The sequence below is a fragment of the Geotrypetes seraphini genome, chromosome 12, assembly GCF_902459505.1.
Source record: "Geotrypetes seraphini chromosome 12, aGeoSer1.1, whole genome shotgun sequence".
Classification (NCBI taxonomy): Eukaryota; Metazoa; Chordata; class Amphibia; order Gymnophiona; family Dermophiidae; genus Geotrypetes; species Geotrypetes seraphini.
The window spans coordinates 45718243-45736685 of NC_047095.1; the positions used below are offsets into that span (position 1 = coordinate 45718243).

Genomic DNA, 18443 nt, shown 5'->3' on the forward strand with positions numbered 1-18443 from the left:
TTCTATACCGCATTACCGTGAAGTTCTAGGTGGTTTACAAAAGTAAAATAATTACAGTTAAGTGAAATATTTGAGCTAACTACGAGAAATATCTAGTGAAACAAAACACAGGGGATACAAACGGCGTCTCACGGCAGGACTCACAAGAGGAGAACTGAGAGAAAATGAAACCTTAAAGGTGCTAAAGTGAATCTATAAAATCAAGATAATCTGAAAACATCTCTCTGGCAATGGACAGTGAATTTATATGGAATACACTGCCAATGCTGTGTAAAAATGCAGAAACAGTAACGACGCTAAAATCACTTGAATTTTCCCAAAGTTTGGTTAACGGTTTTGAAAGCCGTGATTCTGAAAAACGGAATGCCTCTGCTTTTCTTTGTCTCTACTACCTTCCTTCACTAGTCATCTCTCCCTTCCTTGTCCCTCTCACGTCATCCCTGTTGTTGCAACTCTGTATTTTCTAAGTCGGTCAGGATGGAGACAGGAAATCTGAGTCACATTTTTGACAGCTGTGCCAGGCCTACTATCATTCAGAAATGACGTAGTTTGGCTGGGGTGACACAGGGCCAGGAACTCAGCACTAGCAGAGGTCAGGAAGGTAGGTCAGCGTTTATAGTGCTATTGTGCTGGGGGATCAGACTGAGTCTATTTGCCCTCTTCCTTTTTATACTGTTTTTCTTTCCGCTCCTCTATACCATGTAGCAAAAGCATCCTGTTTTCAAAACATCTGTCGGCTTTGCTATTATGGAATTCATACTGAACTACACCTGACAGACAATGCTCCACTACTTATTGTGACAATTAAAAATTGCTACCAGGTGCCTTCTATAGAGACTTCTAAATGGGTGTACACTTCCCCCTCCCCATTCACGATTTCGGCAATCGCGATTTCACATATTCGCGATTTTTTGGGGAGGGGGAAAAAAGAAAAAAAACCCCATTGTTAAGTCTTCCCCCCGGCATCCCGGTCTTACCTGGTGGCCTAGTGGGCTTTCGGGGCAGGAGCGATCTTCCTACGCTCCTGCCCCATGCAGATCGCCATTAGGAAATAGCTGTAGGGAGTTCCCGTCATAGTCTCAAGAGACTACGAGAACTCACAGCAGCCATGTCCTAATGGCGATCTGCACGGGGCAGGAGTGTAGGAAGATCGCTCCTGCCCCGAAAGCCCGCTAGACCACCAGGTAAGGCCGGGAAGGCGGGAGGGAGGCGGGGGTGGGTCAGAGCTGGATATTCACGGTTTTTCGCCATTCTCGGTCCGGCTCTGTCCCTATCACCCGCGAATCCGGAGGGAGAAGTGTATTGTGACAAAGTCTTTGTGTACTTTATACGTGTAGACTTTGCCCAAAGCTTAAAAGCGAACAGTAGATACACACTTTCACTTAGGACTTCTTTTACTAAGTTGCGCTAACTGATTTGCGCGTGCAGGTTAGTCTATGGACGCGTTGCCGATTAGCGCACCTTAGTTAAAGAGGGGGATTATAAACTTGCCACAGATGCAAAGTACCTGCAGACTTCTGCATCTGCTCTGAATTCGGCTATTTATTTATTCACTGGGATTTATCAACCACCTTTATGTAGAGATTCACCCAAGGTGTCTTTGTGGAAAATAATGTGTGCAGATGTGAAAACGCATCTCATTTAACCAGCATCGCCCCCTCTCGGTGATGACAAAAGACTATGCACGGTGGAAGAGTGCCTGAACTTTCCAGTGCATGGAGAGAGGGCAATTTTCAGATGGTCAGTTTATAGAGGTAAATTATTATTAAACCCACGGAAACAAATTTGAAAACTGCACTTTCTACGAGATCATTTTTTGAACCATTTCCCAGTAGTAAAGCCTGTTTTGCGTGCAGATAGAGGCTCTTATCAAACTTGGTAGCTGAAAACAAGCATATTCCATGCACGTCATACACAGGCACAGTCTGGGTGGAGTATTTTATAAAAAATATATGTGGGTTGCTCCAATTCAATGTATGCAAAGTCCCACAACAATAGAATCCAAAATGAAAAGGAATATGAACATTCACATTCAAGGAGGAAAAGATTTCAGTAGGTACCCACACGGGTTGTCTAATTAATTCTCTTTGGGAATATTAGGACCCCATCGCTAATCAGAAAAACCTCCTCAAAAAAAGATGTCCATTGACTTATCTGTTATATTGCTCATTTATACATATTCATTTTCAAAATCTTCTTTTACAGTCCATTAGAGCAAAAATCAATTTCAACTTATCTTAAATGAAAACCAAAAAAACTCTGTGGAGTGACGATGTTCCTAAATCAGGGGTGTCCAATGTCGGTCCTCGAGGGCCGCAATCCAGTCGGGTTTTCAGGATTTCCCCAATGAATATGCATGAGATCTATTAGCATACAATGAAAGCAGTGCATGCAAATAGACCTCATGTATATTCATTGGGGAAATCCTGAAAATCCGACTGGACTGCGGCCCTCGAGGACCGACATCGGACACCCCTGCCCTAAATGGACTTTATTTGAAAGTGTCAAAGTTCCAAAGGTACACTGAAATCATCCACATAAAATAAATCATCCACATAAGAGCCTTAAAGGACCTAGTCCACTAGGGATACAGGACCCAACGCGGTCCGCGTTTCGACAAAAAGTCTTCTTCAGGGGTCCCTGGGGGTCCTATAAAGGTGAGTACGTGGAAAACAAATGTGTGGTGAGCCGGAAGTGAGACACTGCTTGCATTTGCAATGGAAAGGGGACCGTGTTGGGTCCTGTATCCCTAGCGGACTAGGTCCTTTAAGGCTCTTATGTGGATGATTTATTTTTATGTGGATGATTTCGGTGTACCTTTGGAACTTTGACACATTCAAATAAAGTCCAATGAGGAACATCGTCATTCCACAGAGTTTTTTTTTTGGTTTTCTCTGGATTTTCTTCTTTGTGGATATTTTGGGGTCCATTCCTTTTGTTTTTAACTTATCTTAAATATCGGCAGCGACTCGGACAAGGAGAGCAAGCACAAACGTATACCTTCTTTGAGCCAGGCTTAAATTTCTGTGCGATCTGTGTACTGCTAGTTCTGGGGGCTTATTTTACATAGATTCCCAGGTCCCTTTTACTAAAGCACAGCATATGCTAATAGACATTGGCATGCACTAAGTACCATGGGACTCACAGGTGCGCTAATGCGTCTTAGCGTACACTAAGTGCTAATGCCTCCATCATATCCTATGGATGCGTTAGCATTTAGCGTGCGCTAAAACGCACTAGTGCGCCATAATAAAAGGACCCCACAGTATGTAGTGTGAAATAATAGCCGTCCGCATGCGGTAATCTGTTAGTAAAATGGCCTTTAAATTACCTTTATCAAATAGGAGACACAGAGGGGCATTTTCGATAGGACGAATAAGTCCGACTTTGGACGTTTCCCGCAAGACGTTCAAAAGTCGGGGAGGGAAAACGTCTCTTTTCAAAACCGCTAGATGTCCCCTTTTTTGATAATGACCTATTTGGATGTCTTGGCCATCAGGACGTCCAACCTTTGCATGCCTAACATTGTTCGCCACGTTCGATGACAAAAACGTTCAATTGTAAACTAATCGGATGTGGGGGTGGGGTGGGGGGAGCAGCATTGTAATGGACTGGCCACACAGACATGCGAACAGAGCAATGGGACACTTTAGAGGGCACTGCTTTAAGCCTCACATATAGGTGCCAAATGAACATCTCACTATAACTCCCCTTAAAGCGTCTGGTGAGCCCTTGAAAACTTCCTCATAACCTACTAGACCCACCCGTCTACCACCCCAATAGCCCTTTGGCTGCAGTTGGCACCTATATGGCAATATTGTAGGGTTTTGGTGGCCTCACACTTTCCACCATAAATGTAGTGGTCAGAGTGGCTTACGGGCCCAGCTCCTCCTCTTTATGGTTCACTAGCCCAGCCACCAGGCTACTTAAGATGCCTATGTGCTGTTCTACTAGGCTTTCCCATACCAGGTGCTGCTGTTCTAGAGACAGAGATGTACTGCTTCATTCAGATCTTTGTGGGGTGGGAAGGGTCAGTGACCATTGGGGAAATAGGTGGGTGGGTGGGTGTGGGTGTGAGGTCAGTATTTAATCCCGCCAGTGATCTTCAGGTCACTTTGGGTATCTTTTTGGCACTTAGATGCTCATAGGAACTGAATGAGCGTTGGAGCATTTACTGTGGAAGAGAGCCTAAATGAATAACCGCTATGGTCATCAAGCAGCCAAACTTTGCTACAGTATATAATACAAATTACAGCAGAGAGCACACTTACTCCCCTCCCCTTTTACAAAACCGCGATAGCAGTTTTTAGCGCAGGCAGGCGCGCTGAACGCTCGGCGCTGCTCCCGACACTCGTGAGTATCAGGAGCAGCGCAGAGCATTCAGCATGCTGACTTGTGCTAAAAACTGCTATAGTGGTTTTGTAAAAACATACCTGTGCAGTATGCAACAATCTTAAGAAAAGAAAGGACACTCAACTATAAAACTTTTTAAATCAGCTTTCAGTTCAAATATCTGTATATTGTGAAGTGCTCAGACCATCAACCACAGGTAGTCGAGGCCAGTAACACGCTCGACTTCAAGGGACGATGGGACAGACTGTTGGGATCGCTCAATAGGAATGCTTAATAGATGGATTCTCAAGGGAGGGAGGGAAGCTTAATAGACGGATTCTCAAGGGAGGGAGGGTTCTTGAGTGGGCAGACTTGTTGGGCCATCGGCCCTTTTCTGCCGTCATGCTCTATGTTTCTATGTGCTCAATTGAGAAAAAGCACAGGTTGCCTTATGGACCATCATTGCACCTCCATGGTCCCTAGCCGCAAAATTTATAAATAATCTTCTGATATAACTTATCTTTGTTGACTTTTTCTTGGAGGTTTATCACTTTAATAGCTCGCCTAGGCTTATAAACTTATTATTCTTAATCCCCAAACATATCTCATCAAGCCAGCCCCAGTATATATTAAAAAGTCTTCTGTTTTATAAGGTGCTGTGATCTTGGTCACTGTTTGACCCTCTCTGAAGCTTAATAATGAGACAAGATTTCTTGGTAAGCTCATTGGAGGGGATGGAAGGATGGTACAAGTCCTGGGAGAGGAACACCTACAGTGCTGGCAATGGTCCTGTGGTCTTCCCATGGTAATCCATTAAGCTCTACTGATTTCACTGCTACTAATTATAATATACAGAAACTACAATACTGGAAGTATAACAGTTTCTAGAATGCAAGTTCCAAATAATACAGGAAATTGTGTTTTATTAAAATTAATTCTATATGCATAACGATTCACATTTTTAATTTAACATGAAGAAAAATCTCCCTGTAGGTTTGTAGTGGTGATTTTGGAGACAGGTAAGTTGATGCTACTTTTGGTCAGGAAAAATAGGGTTCTACTAGGAAAATCGGTTGGTCATTTACCCCCTTTTCAAAAAAGCTGAGATAGGCTTTTTTTTAATCACCGGCCGCAGCGGTATTCGCTCTGACGCTCATAAGAATTCTATGAGTGTCAGAGCTAATACCGCCAGTGATAAAAAAGCCTAATGCGGCTTCATAAAAAAAAAAGGGGGGGGGGGGGAGTTTAAAAAAAGTGTTCATAATTGTTAATGCTACACTATAAAACATTTTTAACAACATGCCACCATTATTACCATCAACAAAGTTTTCATAGCACTTGATTTAATTTCAAGAAAAAATGACAATCTATGGCAGTGGTTCCCAACCCTGTCCTAGAGGACCATCAGGCCAGTCCGGTTTTTGGGATAGCCCTAATGAATATGCAGGAGAGAGATGTGCATATAATTGAGGTGACAGGCATGCAAATCTGCTCCATGCATATTCAGTAGGGTTATCCCAAAAACCCGACTGGCCTGGTGGTCCTCCAGGACAGGGTTGGGAACCACTGATCTATGGAATAGTGAATCCCTTAGGCTCCCTTTTATGAAGTGTTTCAGTCTGAGCTGGTGTGGTAAATGCTCCGACTGGAACTGAACCAACATCAGACCATTTATCGTCCACAGCAGCACTACCACGGCTTGATAAAACGGGACCTTAATTATCTTGGTGAGAGTACTGGAGATACACTTGAACAATATTTTGGAAACGCATATTTGCAAAAAATTCACATGGAAGCAGAACTAGTTGTAAACTAACCCCCTCCTTTACAAAGGTGCGCTAAGCTTTTTAGCGCGTGCTAAACGCTAACGCATGCGGTTAGCGCACACATTGATTTAGCTCACGCTAAATCTGCGCTAAAACACTTAGCGCACCTTTGTAAAAGAGAGTCTAAATGCAATAACGATTATTCCATTTGAGAGCTTACAAGCTAAAATTAGCATTTGTTTTTATTTATGCTTCATGATTACACATTTCTAACAGATTCAACTTGTCAATAAACTAATAACAAATCGCATACATTTCAACATATATATATATATATATATATATATGAAGGGGGGCTGAAAAGTTCTCAGCCCAGCCAACCAACTTCCTCAATATATATATATATATGTATATATATATATATATTTATATATACAAACATGTATGTATATATATATATATATATACATACATATATGTGTTGATATATATATATATATGAAGGGGGGACTGAAACGTTCTCAGCCCAGCCAACCAACTTCTCAATATATATATACATATATATATATACACATGTATGTATATGTATATATATATATATATATATATATATACATACATATATGTGTTGAAATATATATATATATATGAAGGGGGGGGCTGAAAAGTTCTCAGCCCAGCCAACCAACTTCCTCAATTCTGAGCGTTATTTTGCCACTGTAGCTGAAAAGAGTGTAATCTTATTTCTTTAAGTGCCAATTTGCAGAAACAAAATTCTCTGTTTTAACACAGTTTCAGATCATTGACTGAACCATATCCATGTCATTCTCTTCTTGGCCGGCTGAGGACTTTTCAGCACCCCCCCCCCCCCCCCTCGTATCATCTGCATCTGACAATCTCTTTTTGACGGGCACAGCAAGTTTTGGTTAACATGGTGGAGGCACCCTGCTTTTTTCCTAGATGATGGCATTTTGAACCAGAAAACTGATGTAGGCTTACCTTATTTGACGCCATCTCGCTGACAGAGCGGTACGTCTGTATGGTTTCAAGCTGATCTAAGCACCAGTCTAATTCCTCCAAAGTTTCCATGGCTAATTTTTGATAAGACTCCTCTGTAAATAAACACATAGACAAGTAATCAGGCTTCAGCTGCTGTAGGCTGTCCATGGCAGGGTCAGTGTCACAGCCCAGACAGACGGTGCTGCAGTGCTCCTTCATCATGCGGTCTCTCCACTTCTGTCACCCAGGACAAAGCACAAGCCCTCTTCCTTTCACTGAGTTGCTGTCTGGGTTTCCCCCCTCCCTCCCTGCCAGCTATGTGTGGTGTCAGAAGGAACTTCCTCTGAAACAGCTTATGGGAGGGGCCAAGTCTGACAGCTTAATCTGCATAAGTGTGCTTTCATACCAGAGCTCAACACAAGCACTTCCTCTAAGGCAGGCTGTTTCTCCTCATGTTAGTCAGGGGGGGGGGGGGGGGGGGGGGGTTTCTCCTGCAGCACTGATACTGGCTAAAACTCGCTTCAGGGTCTGAGTCCTAGAATGTAACATTGAAGCCTGAAGCATTCCCGTATTTGTAAAGTTTGTTTTCACTTTTGTTTGCAGAAAACACTGCTTCAGGCATCATCTCCCCCTCCCCCCCCCCCAAAAAAAAAAAATCCCCAATACACATTCACCTCCCCACCCTCTTTGCAGTCACCAGGATAAAAGTTACATCCGATACCAAATGATGGCTTTCTTTTCATATCCTAAGCTTTGCGTTAATATAGTGTTATGAGCAATTTGTTTAATATGTTTCTCCTGCTTTATTGCATGTTACTATATAAAATTTCAATAAAATTTTGGAACTAGGAGTGCACAGCTTTGTGGCCAAAAAACCCCTCCTGTTCCTCTTCTTTTTATCTCATGCCAAGCCTGTACAGGATGGATTCAGCGGAGGTGTCAACAGTATTTCGTAGCTGTCTTCTTTTGGGGGTTCTCTTGGTTACAATTTCTTCCAAAGGCAATGTGTCCAAATGGGTTAGTTTTATACATCTAAACTTAAATTGTTACTAAGCCAGGCAGTGGAAGGAGCCTTCAGAGTGTCTAACATGGAGAAAAAATAGTACTATCAGGCTGGTTCTGTGGATTAATTCTCTCATCAAGGTTAAGGTTAATTATTATGTCATTGAAATATTCTTTCAAGCTCCTCTGTCATTCAGAGCCTTCAGTTACATAAAATATTTTTTTTCTGTAACCTTGGTTTTCCTCCAAGTAGCTTTAATGACAGTTTGTCCTTCCTTAAAATACGTATTACAAGCTCATGCCACAGATTTTCCTTTTCAAAGAAATTCCTCGTTATTTTCCTTCTTATTGGGATCCAGATTGAAATTTACATTTGTATCCTAGCCACATCAAAGCTTGAAAAATGTCTCTCAACATCAGCTTAAAATTATCCAGTTACCACAGAACCTCATTCTCATCCCCTTCTCACATACAGCCAGATTGTAACCCTAGGTTCCCTTTGCCTTTCAGAGCCTCTCTCCGCCCCACCGCTCCTTTCCAAACTTTCCCAGGGCCAACTCTGTACCCGACACACCTCCTCTCCTGGGACTGAAGAAGCATTTCTTCTGAATAGCTTCTGGGCAGCTTCAGGGTAAATCTTCCTTATGGAAAAGCCTTTTATGACATTGTGCAGTATACATGTGGAAAATTATAGGTAGCAACAAGACAGTATGTACTTATATGCATGCCACATTCCTAGGGGCTTAATTTAAGTGGAGCAGTGGTATGCTTAAACTACATGTAGACAATTATACCAGCTTCAGTGCAGGTATAAATGTGTGCCTTGGAATTTGCATACTACAGGGGCATAGTTATCAAAGTAGACAGTGCCAGCTCAACCTATGGACCAGGCGAGGCCCTGGCTCAGGGCACCAGTGATAAAGGATGCCAAAATTCCACTCCAGTCTACCTTCAGACTTCTAGAGGGATAGATGCTGGACTAGGAATTTGCCACCTTTTAACATCAGTGCCCTGGTCTAGCAGGAGGCGGAAGCTTGAGACAGAGGGGGTAGATACCCTGATAACAGGTGGAAGGAGAAAGATACCAGACTGTAGAGTTGGGGGGAGGGGGCGCCAATGCAAAAGTTGGCTCAGAACACCACAGTCCCTTGAGCTGGCCCTGAATGTGGACTACTGTTAAGGCATGTTATTTTCCTCCAGAGTCTATACTGGCCTTAGAAATGAATTTAAGGTGTTATGCACAATCTTCAATTGTCCGACTGTCTTGTGCTCTGCCTTACAGTTTTAGCAGCCAACATGCGCATTGTGATCTACGGACAGAATGTGCCTGACAGTGCCATTAGAGAATGACACGGTGACAAAATTCATCACCGTTCCCGTCCCCGTGGATAACCGCGGGAAATAATCCCATGTCATTTTCTAGTGTCTATTTCAACCTCAGTCCTTCTACACCAGCATTCTTCAAAGCAAAGCTTGCGGGTCAGTGGCTGTGCCCAATTATACTCTGATTCTTCCCTCTCTCCTTAAAGAATGACATGAAGATGGTTTCCCGCGGTTATCCGCGGGGATGGGAACGGTGATGAATTTTGTCACCGTGTCATTCTCTAAGTGCCATCTCCGAGTTCAGTGAAGTTATCAGAAAGTAGCAAGAGTATGCCATCTGTGCAGGGTCCAGTTTATTGGAATGCTCTCCCCTTGGCGTTAAGACAAGTCCCTACGCTGCTGCAGTTTAGAGAAAGTTTGAAAACCGCTCTCTTTGAACGTTATTTTGTTCAGTGAGATTAATTGATGGGACGTACAGGAGGAAGGCTCCTGAATAGATTCTGGGTGGTAATCAGAGGTGACTTTTTTTTTTCTTATGTACTTTTTCTGATTTTGATAAATGTCCGACTTTTTTATGCTTGCTCACTCATATATTGTGGACTAATTAACAGAACAAATGAAAATGTTTTTCTTTTTATTCATTTTTGATATTTCTTGTAGCATTTGAATTTATTTCTATTTATTGCTAATAATTATGATCAAGAATATGTAATATTGAACTGCCAATAAAGAATTAATTATAATAATAATAATAATAAAAAGTATAGAACAGAATTCTGTTATCCTTCACCTCAGGACCAACAATATAAAATTATATGAAAATCGGACAACGTTTAGAAGTCACTCATGATACCTGTACTTCCTAGTAATACTGGCGATAAAGCAGTCAGCGACTAGCTGCTTATCACTTATTATGTGCTGAACTAAAAGCAGCTGCCTTCACTGTTCAGATAGATTTAAACAAAGATTAGTAGTTCTTAATAATATTTACAGCATAACTGTTGAAGCCAACAGTAATCGTGTTTATTGGTGGCGAATGAAATGTTATCGGTTATTGCCATTGTCCAAAGCACCTGGTGCCTTTGACATTCATCCAGACCAGTGAAAGGGTGGTGGTGGTGTGTGTGTGTGTGGGGGGGGGTAGTCTTAAGGGCCTGGGCCCCCCACTTTGGGCTGTGGAGCCACTTCTGTGTATGTTCAGTTCATGCATTAAACTGCGCAGGCATGGAAGCGTCAGCATCAGAGGCCAGAGAATCCTTTGCCTTCCTGGTTCCTAGGCGGCACAGGAAGGGACTCAGTGGAAAATCTCTTCTACTTGTGGGGCTTGAGCATCCCCACCAGCATAGGTATGATGTGGCAGTGGTTGGGGGAGGGAAATAGAAAAAAAAAATGCTTGCCCTACCCCCAGTTTACCCCCGGGACCCCTCCAAAATTAAGTTCTGTCTACTTCCCTGGTCCAGCCAATGATGACGTTTTCACTTCTAGAAACTTTGACTGGTGTTCTGATATAAGCCAAAGGAAAAATTGCTTTCGTTCTTCGCTTTTAGTGATCCAATTATTGAAGTCTTGGATTAGTTTAGTGCCCCTTTCAGCTGTGTCGGTCATGCCTTTCTTCAGCTACTGGGTCTGTGTTCTGCTGTTGTAATTCTCTTTTAGCTACTGTCATCGGTCGGACATCTATTTTAGCTTCTCAATTGCATTTTGTTCTATCATTGTGAGAATGTTAGCCATATTCCACAGACAAAATCCATCTCGTACTGTGTGTTGTAAACTCTCTCTGTTCCACGTCATTGTTTTCAAAGGTGTTTTTTAGCGAGCTAACTTGGAGATAGTATAATGTGATACTCTTGGTTTTCAATACAGCATCTTACATCTCCTGCTTACTCATTAGTGACACATATTTAGAATTGGTCGACTTCTGATACAGGCCATGTTTTGCCAAAACATGGCCGTGTTGAGTCTGTAAATCTGTGCCACCTGGAAGATCTGATGTGATAAAATTAAACCAATTGTTAACTCCATCGATTTTCGGTTTCGACTGTTGGAGATGCTCGTGAACTCTCCTTTATTCCTTGCGTGCATATCTCGTGTTAGTAGAAGAAAACAGCAAAGACCTGTCTATTTGTTGGAAGTTTCATTCTGTCTTCGCTAACAGGCCCAATGATCCCTATATTTGTGGCACTGCCTGTAGAACAATAGTGAGGAAAGTCCCCTTAAGTTACTGCATATAAAATTTTGTTCCAAGATAAACAAATAACGTCTGATGGTGATTTCTTAAGCACTTAGGGCTCCTTTTACTAAGGTGTGTTAGGGCATTAACGCGCGGAATAGCGCGTGCTGAATTGCCGCCCGCGCTAGATCTTAACGCCAGCATTGAGTTGGCATTAGTTCTAGCCGTGTAGCGCACGGTAATATCCTGCGTGCGCTAAAAATGCTAGCGCACCTTAGTAAAAGGATTCCTAAGAAGGTGCTTTCCATATGGCAGCAATTTCATCAAAAAACTATAACAAGAAGCAAATAAGTAAATCTCACAAGTCTCAGCAGCTATATCATTATTATACATATAAATGGGCCTTATACAAAGCTGTGGCAGTGCACCCTTACCCGGGTCTTTCCTGCATGCTAAGACCATTTTTGCTGCCAGCCTATAAGTGGTCATATCCTATGGTTGGCAGCTGGGATGTACTGTAGTATCCTTAGTAGTGTCAAAAGGGGTGTCAGGTCAAAACCGCGGAAGACAAAGGCGCGCGCGGACAACTGAATGCAGCGCGGAGGCGCGTGCCGAAGAAAATAACTGTTTTTAGGGGCTCCGACGGGGGGGCTGTGGGGAGGAACCCCTCCACTTTACTTTATACAGATCGCGCCGCGTTGTGGGGGCTGAAAACTTCACTTTTCCCCTATAAAACAGGGAAAAAGTTAAGTTTACAGTATAATGAGGGGGGTTACAACCCCCTAAACCATCCACAACGCCGCCGCGATCTGTATTAAGTAAAGTGGGGGTGGGGGCTCCCCAACAAAAACCCCTGTCGGAGCCCCTAAAAACTGTCATTTTCTTCAGCGCGCGCCTCCGTCTTGCGCTCAGTTGTCAGCGCGCGTCTTTGTCTTCCGCGGTTTTGTCTATGAACCGTCAAAAGGAATAACTGGGCAGATTTTATGTTTAATTGCTCCTTTAACAATGGTGGCCAGTTACATGTCTCATTTTATATCTACGTAGCGCATCAACAAATTCAAGAGCAGGAATAAAAAGACATTATTCCACTACTAATGTAGCGCTTAGAATATATGATGGGTGGATTATAAAAGATTTTAAATAAATAAATGTGGGTGGGTATCATTTATAAGTTAATGCGATTTTAAAATAACAATTGACTGGAAAAAATAGCAGCAGCAGTAATTAAGCTATAATTATTTTGTTTGGCTTTGACCACGCTTGTCTTTGCTTGATTAATGTAAACATTTTGGACTGGTGCTGGTAAGCACGTACAAGCCACACAATGGGCAGGCTGTGCTAGATAGTATCTGCCAATCTCCTGTATGGATAGTAAACAGTCACTGAAGTTGAGCGTCTTGAGGAAGGAACATGGCAGCAATGGCTTGTTTTGTGTACAAAATATGTCATCAGAATGATGATGGGACTAATTGCAGTTATCCAGGAAATAAGAGTAAACCCGCCTCACACGTATCACTTAGGAAAATATCAACAGGTCATAAAAACCTTTTTCAAAAGAGAGGATAATGGCTTGGGAATTTTTTTTTTCCCCAAAATCAAATTAAATACATCCAAGAGACCAACTATAAAATATTGTACAGTAGCTCTTTGATTTTTCATATATTTAGGGGGGGGGATTTGTGGCCCCGGTACTGTGGCCCCTTCTTGCTAACTTGATATTTGTGGGATTTGGCTCACATCAATTCAATTGAGGCTCAAGGCATATTATACTGTATTTAGGTTCACTAGTTATATACCTGTCTCTGGAGGACTTACAGTCTAAGGAGTCTTTTTGCTACGCTGCAGTTAAAAGTGGCCCTTGCACAGTTTTTATCCGTGCGCTAAGTCTATTTGTACCGCAACCATAAAATGGTACATTTTCTATTTTTTTTTTTTGTTTGTTTTAATGGCCATGGGCTAATATGATTAAAAAAAACCCCACAACTATTCAACTGCAAGCATAACTTTATAAAGGGGGTGGGAAAAGCCTTAGACTGACAGCATTTCAACTCTTAAAAGACTAGAGAGTAGCCTCCCCTCTTTAATCCTAGGCATAAAAACCTCAACCATCCATTATCATGTCTTTTCTAAATACTGTCCTTATCATTTAAAGAAAAAAAAAAAGGTGTGTGTGTGTGTGTGGGGGGGGGCTGTAACAATTCATAACAGTTGTCAGTCCACGATTATGAATCCAATCAGACTCTTATTCAGCCTACGGTGAATATCACAGTGGTATGAATTAAATAATTCCACAACACACTTATGTTAATATTGCCAGACTTCTCGACATCTTGAGACACTGCTATTAATCATCCAACTTGGCCAGCTTTTTGTGGCACAGTGAGATGCTGTATTAGGGATTCTTATTCACCTCAATCCATCTCTGGATCTGAACTGATAAGGCTTCTGTAGGCTGAATAAGAGTCTGATTGGATTCATAATCATGGACTGACCAGAGTCAAAGAAGCCAGGAAAAGGGGGAAGGCTTTTTCAGGGCCAGAGAAGCATGGAAAAGTTTGTGCAGTGGCACAGTAAGTGTGTGTGTGTGTGTGGGGGGAGGCAGACCATCCTGGGTGCCATCTTGGTGGGGGTGCTGCCACTTCTCTACCCCCCAAGCCATGCTCGTGCCCTCTATTCCCCACCCACCCCCACCTCTTTAAATCTTCACCAGCACGAGCAAACTTTTCCAGCCTGCTGCTCGTGTCAGCCTGTTTCCCCTCTGAAATCACTTCCGGGTCAAGGAGTCAGGAAGTGATGTCAAAAGGAAAGCTAATGCTGGTGCAAGCAGCATGACAAAGAAACTGCTCATAGTGGTGACGATTTAAACAGGTACGGGGGAAGGGAGGGCACGAGTGTGGCATAAGGGATGGGGGGGGTGTAGAGAGGAGGGCGCCAATTCTCTGGGTGTCTCCTACCCTTGCTATGCCACTGTGTGTGTGTGGGGGGGGGGGGAGGAGGGTTCCCCAGGGGTAGCAAAGCCTGGTGAAGTGGAAGGAGTTCCCCTGAGGCCCAGAAAATAAAAGGGTTTTTTAAATGGGAAAGACCGGTAACCTGAAAGGACATAGAATTCCCTGGATGGAGTGGTTGTGCAAGTGAAAAGTTGTCGTTATGAAAGTGTATGAAAGTATCCCAAAAGTCCTGAAATCAAAGGTGGTGGGACTACAGGAAAGGGTAGAAGATAGGTTTAGAGTCAGCTGGGACAAGGTTTCAAAGGTTCGTTGAAGTTTATTCTTCTTTGATTTTTAATTAGTCTTCTAGCTCTGGGTGCAAATCCTATACCAGAGAGTGGGTGAGGGAAAGTTCCCATACACTGACAAAACAGGCTGAAAAAAAATATAGGTGGAGGCCTGAGGATTAACTATACACTCAGTTGAGAAATGGTAGGGAAACAGAGAAACCATGTCTGCTTAGCTGAACACTAATTAAAGTGTTTAGCTGTCTAAATCACTGACTTCAGTGTTTGGTATTCTGCTTGGGAGGCCAGGGCAGGGCCAGTGGCTTTAGAAGTGTGAGAAGCTTCTACCTCATACAACCAGCAGATGGACCCAAATGTGGTGGTGAAAGCTTCCCCTCTTGGTCACAATCGGTGGCTTTGGTTTCTGTTGGTTAGACAGCTTCATCACAGTACTGAACAGCATCAGAGCCCTATGAAATTTCACATTCTAACCTGTTGTAATGACAAAAATTCACTCCTTACCCTCCATCCTTTAAAAATGATGCAAACCATTTCAACATCAAACCACATATATACTCATTTCTCCCTGTTTATGTTGAAAGCCACTAAGAGGTCCACTGATACCTCTAGGCCAGGGGTGTCAAACTCAGAAACACAGTAGGCCAAAATTAAAAACTTGGACAAAGTTGCGGGCCAACCTTGATATTAATTGAAAAAATGTCTACAATTGAGAAAGCCAAAAGTAGAGAACTACAAGACTAAAAGAGTATAAACATAAAAGTGGCCAAAGAAGCATTGCGGCCACATAATAAACTACAACCCCCCCCCCAAAAAAAAAAAAATAGTGAAAAAAAAACAATAACTAAACCTTGTGTGAAGAAAGGTTTAAAAACGCATAAATAAAAAGTCTCTACTGCAGAGCGTGAAAAAAGTGTAGCTGTCCTGCACTAACAAACGTCGCAGTGTGGCAATAGACTGTAGAAAACATAAAAACCATCAGCTAATATTTTATGGGAACTTAAGATAACTTAAAATAACTATGTGCACGTTAAAAATAAAAAGGAAGAATGAAATAAAGCCATGGTGGCTCTTACCTAGTAGAGACAATCTGTAGCGCTCTGAGCTGAGCAAACCGAAAGTAAAATTGGCTCAAAAAATGTCGGCAATTTAAAAAGGGGGTCACATGACAAGTGCTGAAGTCACAACCGTAATCATAAGCAAAAAGTGGCAAGAAAAGAAAACGCTAAAGAAATCGATGGTCGCATGATGAATTAAAACCCAATTAAAAATAATAAATAAATAAATAAAGTGAAAGGTCTTAAAATAACTGACACACATCGTGAAGATAGTATAGCTGTCCTACATTGACATACCAAGTGGGCCAGCTCTAGTAGACATTTGGTATTTTCTCGCGGGACAGATTTGGCCCACGGGCCTGATTTGACACCCCTGCTCTAGGACTTTTCTTCCTTGATCTAATTTGTTCTGCGGGCCATTTGGAAAAATCTTGATTATATCTGTGGCAATGGATGACTCTCCTCTAGCCAGTCAACTAATAGACTACACAGTTAAAGGTAAAGGCTCATGGATTTGATATAACTTTCTGTGGGTACAACCAAAGAAGTTTATATACAATATTCTACAGTGGGGGCCTAAATTTACATTTGGAAATGCATGAGGATCCCAAAGTCCGTATCTTTAAACATTTAATGGAACAATTAAATTTTGTTACTTCTCCATATGATCCAGCACACAAAAGCGGTCACAAAAGCAGTCCAGTATATCTAAAGATTTGAATTTCCTCTTGATAGACCATGTTAAATGTGAACCAGTTATCTCATTCGATCATTACATTTAAATTTTTACTTAAAATTACCAATAGCAAATACACCCACAACCACATAAGAAACAACTATGGAGAGGCATAACAAGATACCAATAGAGGAATTCTGGACAAGATAGAACCTATGAGCAACGATATAAATAGGGCCCTAGCCTCATGGCAGAAGCTTACGTCAGTCCTAAATAAGATTGCCTCTACCAAAATAAAAAAACTGAAACAGAATAATCCATGGTTCTCAAAGCCATTAGTAGCCTTGAGAACAAAAATAAGAAGGTTGGAAAGAACTTGGAGGAAAAATTGGAAACAGGGGTTTATATTACTTGGAGAAGAGAAATAAAGCAATACATGTTGGCAATAGTAGAAGCAAAAAACTGTACTATGATAACTTGATTACTTGACAACAGGTACGAGGGGGCATTCGGAGAAACTGAAGGGAGATAGGTTCAAAACAAATGCAAGGAAGTTTTTTTTCACCCAAAGGGTCGTGGACACTTGGAATGCGCTACCAGAGGAAGTGATCAGGCAGAGTACGGTACAGGGATTCAAACAGGGATTGGACGGATTCCTGAGGGATAAAGGGATCGTGGGATACTGAGAGAGGTGCTGGGATGTAACACAAGTATAGAAAGCTAACCAGGTAATAAGTATAGAAACCCAACCAGGTCGTGCATGTGCAAGACCGGAGGGTTAGGACTTCAATGAGAAACCAAGGTGGCAAGGGAGCCCCTTCTGGTGATTCAGACAGGTCGTGACCTGTTTGGGCCGCCGCGGGAGCGGACTGCCGGGCAGGATGGACCTATGGTCTGACCCGGCGGAGGCACTGCTTATGTTCTTAATCAATCAAGAAATTCCTTTAAGAGTCTGTTTAAGATCTTTAATTCACTAATATCCCCCAACTCCGCTTCACAATAACTTGATGTAACTAATCTGGTAAGTTACTTTCAGGAAAAGATTAGGATAGTAAGGAATTCATTTATCTATAATTTGGAAGACCTATACTTTGGAAGAAGTAACAGCAAGAATAAAGGAATACCAGCTGACAGATGCTAGTCTTTGCTTCCCATCTTCGCTTTTGACTCTGTACTGCGAAGGAGCCCAACTTGCTTAGCTGTCTACACAACCGCAATTTCCAGTTGTTATCCATATGGTACCCTAGTATGTCATGGAATATGAACAGGAGAATCTGCCTTCACAACCGTGAATAGCAAAACAACAACAGCAAAGGTGACTAATGGTGTTCAGTCTCTTTTTATTGTGATTAACGTGACACGATTGTGTTTCGGCCCACAAGGGGCCTGCTTCTGGAGTCTACAGTAAAACATGTGAATATATATACTGTATGTATGTGTGTGTATATTTAAAAAATATATATATATAAATAAATTCATACCAACTTCTTCATAAAAACTGAAAGAACATAAATAAAACATATGACATTGTTTTAAAAAATGTTTTATTTATGTTCTTTTGGTTTTTATGAGGAAGTTGGTATGAATTTATATATATATATATATATATTTTTTAAATATTTTTTTTCACATGTTTTACTGTAGACTCCCGAGGAAGGCCCCTTGTGGCCGAAACACGATCTTGTCGAGTCAATCACAATAAAAAGAGACTGAACACCATTGATCACCTTTGTTGTTTTGTTTTGTTTTTTGCTACCCTAGTATGTGACACTTTATAGGACCCCTGAAGAAGAAGTGTTTTTTCGAAACACGGACCATGTTGGGTCCCTGTTCATCAACTTCTTGGACCATATTTTGGATACAAAACTGTTTTATGCTTATATCT

General features: G+C 41.9%; 1 protein-coding gene across 5 annotated transcripts in view; it reads right to left on the reverse strand.

Annotated features, from left to right (window-relative positions):
- Window positions 1-18443, reverse strand: part of PDE4B (phosphodiesterase 4B) — a 522826-nt gene that overhangs the window by 42945 nt on the left and 461438 nt on the right. For all 5 annotated transcript variants that reach the window (XM_033916537.1, XM_033916534.1, XM_033916536.1 and 2 more), the window contains one exon: window positions 7098-7210. In XM_033916537.1, the coding sequence (XP_033772428.1) occupies window positions 7098-7210 (113 nt within the window). The remainder of the gene's footprint in view (window positions 1-7097; window positions 7211-18443) is intronic.